This window comes from Argiope bruennichi, chromosome 7, assembly GCF_947563725.1.
Source record: "Argiope bruennichi chromosome 7, qqArgBrue1.1, whole genome shotgun sequence".
NCBI lineage: Eukaryota > Metazoa > Arthropoda > Arachnida > Araneae > Araneidae > Argiope > Argiope bruennichi.
The window spans coordinates 29968338-29970498 of record NC_079157.1 but is presented as its reverse complement, the minus strand read 5'-3'; the positions used below and the strand labels follow the sequence as shown (position 1 = coordinate 29970498).

At 31.4% G+C, this 2161-nt stretch overlaps 1 protein-coding gene across 1 annotated transcript; it reads right to left on the bottom strand.

Annotated features, from left to right (window-relative positions):
- Positions 1 to 550: 550 nt before the first annotated feature.
- LOC129975015 (gastrula zinc finger protein XlCGF7.1-like) lies at positions 551 to 1823 on the bottom strand. The gene has a single exon (XM_056087873.1). It carries the CDS (start codon positions 1666 to 1668, stop codon positions 748 to 750), a length of 921 nt encoding a protein of 306 aa, XP_055943848.1. The 5' UTR covers positions 1669 to 1823; the 3' UTR covers positions 551 to 747.
- Between the last annotated feature and the right edge of the window lie 338 nt (positions 1824 to 2161).

Below are 2161 nucleotides of genomic sequence, written 5' to 3'. Positions count from 1 at the left end.
CTGCATCATTAGAAAAATCTATACAAAACGCTACACAGATGCAAAATTGCAGTTTATTTGTATACTTCATTAAATTCTTAATTATGATTATAGGAAAATTTTTAAAAAATGGCATATACATAATTTTGTTTCAACAAGTGCGACTAATTTTTTTTTTTAACAATTTTTCTTCGATCCCGAGCTATGTTGCAAATAATAGTACATATAAGGTTCTCTTTTGTATCAGTAAATGCGCCTTGAAATTTCCCTATAGGAAGGGAAGGAAAAAGAAAAACCCTTCGTTGTTTATCTCGCAATGTTACTCGATCGTATACGTTAGTAAGTATTTCTGAAATATTTCGGCGAGAAATATTCGGAAATAAATGTGTAATTTTGTATCCATCAATAAATTTGTCTTTCAACTCACCGGTTCAGAAAATGCTTTATTGCTCACATTTTTATTTCGTATGAACCTATAAACGCATTTTCATATTTGCTCGCAAGGAAAACGCTTTGTTGCAAATCTTACAAATATGTGGATTTAATTTTGCATGCCTCAATAAATATCTCCTTTCAATGTTTCGACCAGAAAATACTTTATTACAAACTCAACGAACATGTAGTTACTCTTTAGAATGGATCGGTAAATGGGGCTGCGATTTCCTTTTGCATTAAATGCTTTATTACACACAGAGGTTTCTGCTTCGTATGCGTCAGAAAATATTTCCATGAAAAGATTCCACAAGAAAATGTTTTATTGAATACATTTCAAATGTGCAGTTTCTCTTTTATATGCGTACTTAAATGTTTCTTTAAATTTCCTGGCACATAAAACGCTTTACTGCATATCTCACAAACATACGGTTTCTCATTCGTGTGCGTTCTTAAATGTATCATTAAGTGTCTTCGTCCAGGAAACGCTTTATGGCATATCTCACAAATATAAGGTTTCTCTTTCGTATGTGTCCTTATATGTATCTTTAAACTTTCTATTACAGTAAACGCTTTGTTGCATGCCTCACAAATATATGGTTTCTCATTCGTATGCGTCCTTAAATGTATCTTTAAACTTCCTCTTAGAGTAAACGCTTTGTTGCATACCTCACAAATATATGGTTTCTCATTTGTATGCGTCCTTAAATGTATCTTTAAACTTCTTTTTTGAGAACACGCTTTATTGCATATCTCACAAATATATGGTTTCTCTTTCTTATGCGTATATAAATGGTTCTTTAGATCAACTTTTTGAGAAAAAGCTTCACTGCAAATCTCACAAACATACGGTTTCTCTTTCGTATGCGTCCGTAAATGTGTCTTTAAATTTGATCGTTGAGAAAACGTTTTACTGCATATCTCACAAATGTACGGTTTCTCTTTCGTGTGCGTCCGTAAATGGGCCGTTAAATTTCCTTTTCGATAAAAAGCTTTACTGCAAATATCACAAACATACGGTTTCTCTTTCGTATGCGTCCGTAAATGGTCCTTTAAACTTCCTAACACAGAAAATGTTTTATAACACACATTACAAGCACACAGATTATCTTTCGTATGCGTCCTTAAATGTCTCTTTAAACTTCCTCGAAAAGAGAACCCTCTGTTGCACACATCACAAACAAATGGTTTCTCTTTAATATCCGTCAAGATTTGTGGTATCATATATTCCTGCGAAGAAAAGACTTCACTACACATTTTGCAGAATTCTTTCGTAAGCTTGCATATACTCCAAATTTGAGTGCATAGATTAGAAATTTTTTTATATTGTATGATCCATAGATTGGCTTTTCTTTCACAGGCCTTATTAAAAATACCTTATTAAAATGTGCTTCTTAAAAAATCTTTTGCAAAAAAAAAAAAAAAAAAAAAAAAAAAAAAAGATCTGCGTGATTTTTATTTTTTTAAAACATAAAAAAAAAACAATTATTGGCAGAGGTATCTATTAGATATGCTGCTTGTGCATGATATATATTTTACAAGAATCGACAGAGTATTTTTTAAAATTTTTCAGAGGACTACTTGCTTTTATTGCATTATATAACGTAATAGCCTTTTATTCTCAATCATTGAATTTGATGAGATCTGAAGCCTTGTCGAAAAGTAGAGCGGTAACTGCATATATTTAACCTTATCCGTATTGGCTAACAAACAGGAATTGTTAAACTTCTATTCTTTATATAATTAATCT

Bases quoted from the DNA above. Each gene is read 5' to 3' on its own strand.
- LOC129975015 (XM_056087873.1), bottom strand. From the start codon at position 1,668: ATGTGTAGTGAAGTCTTTTCTTCGCAGGAATATATGATACCACAAATC.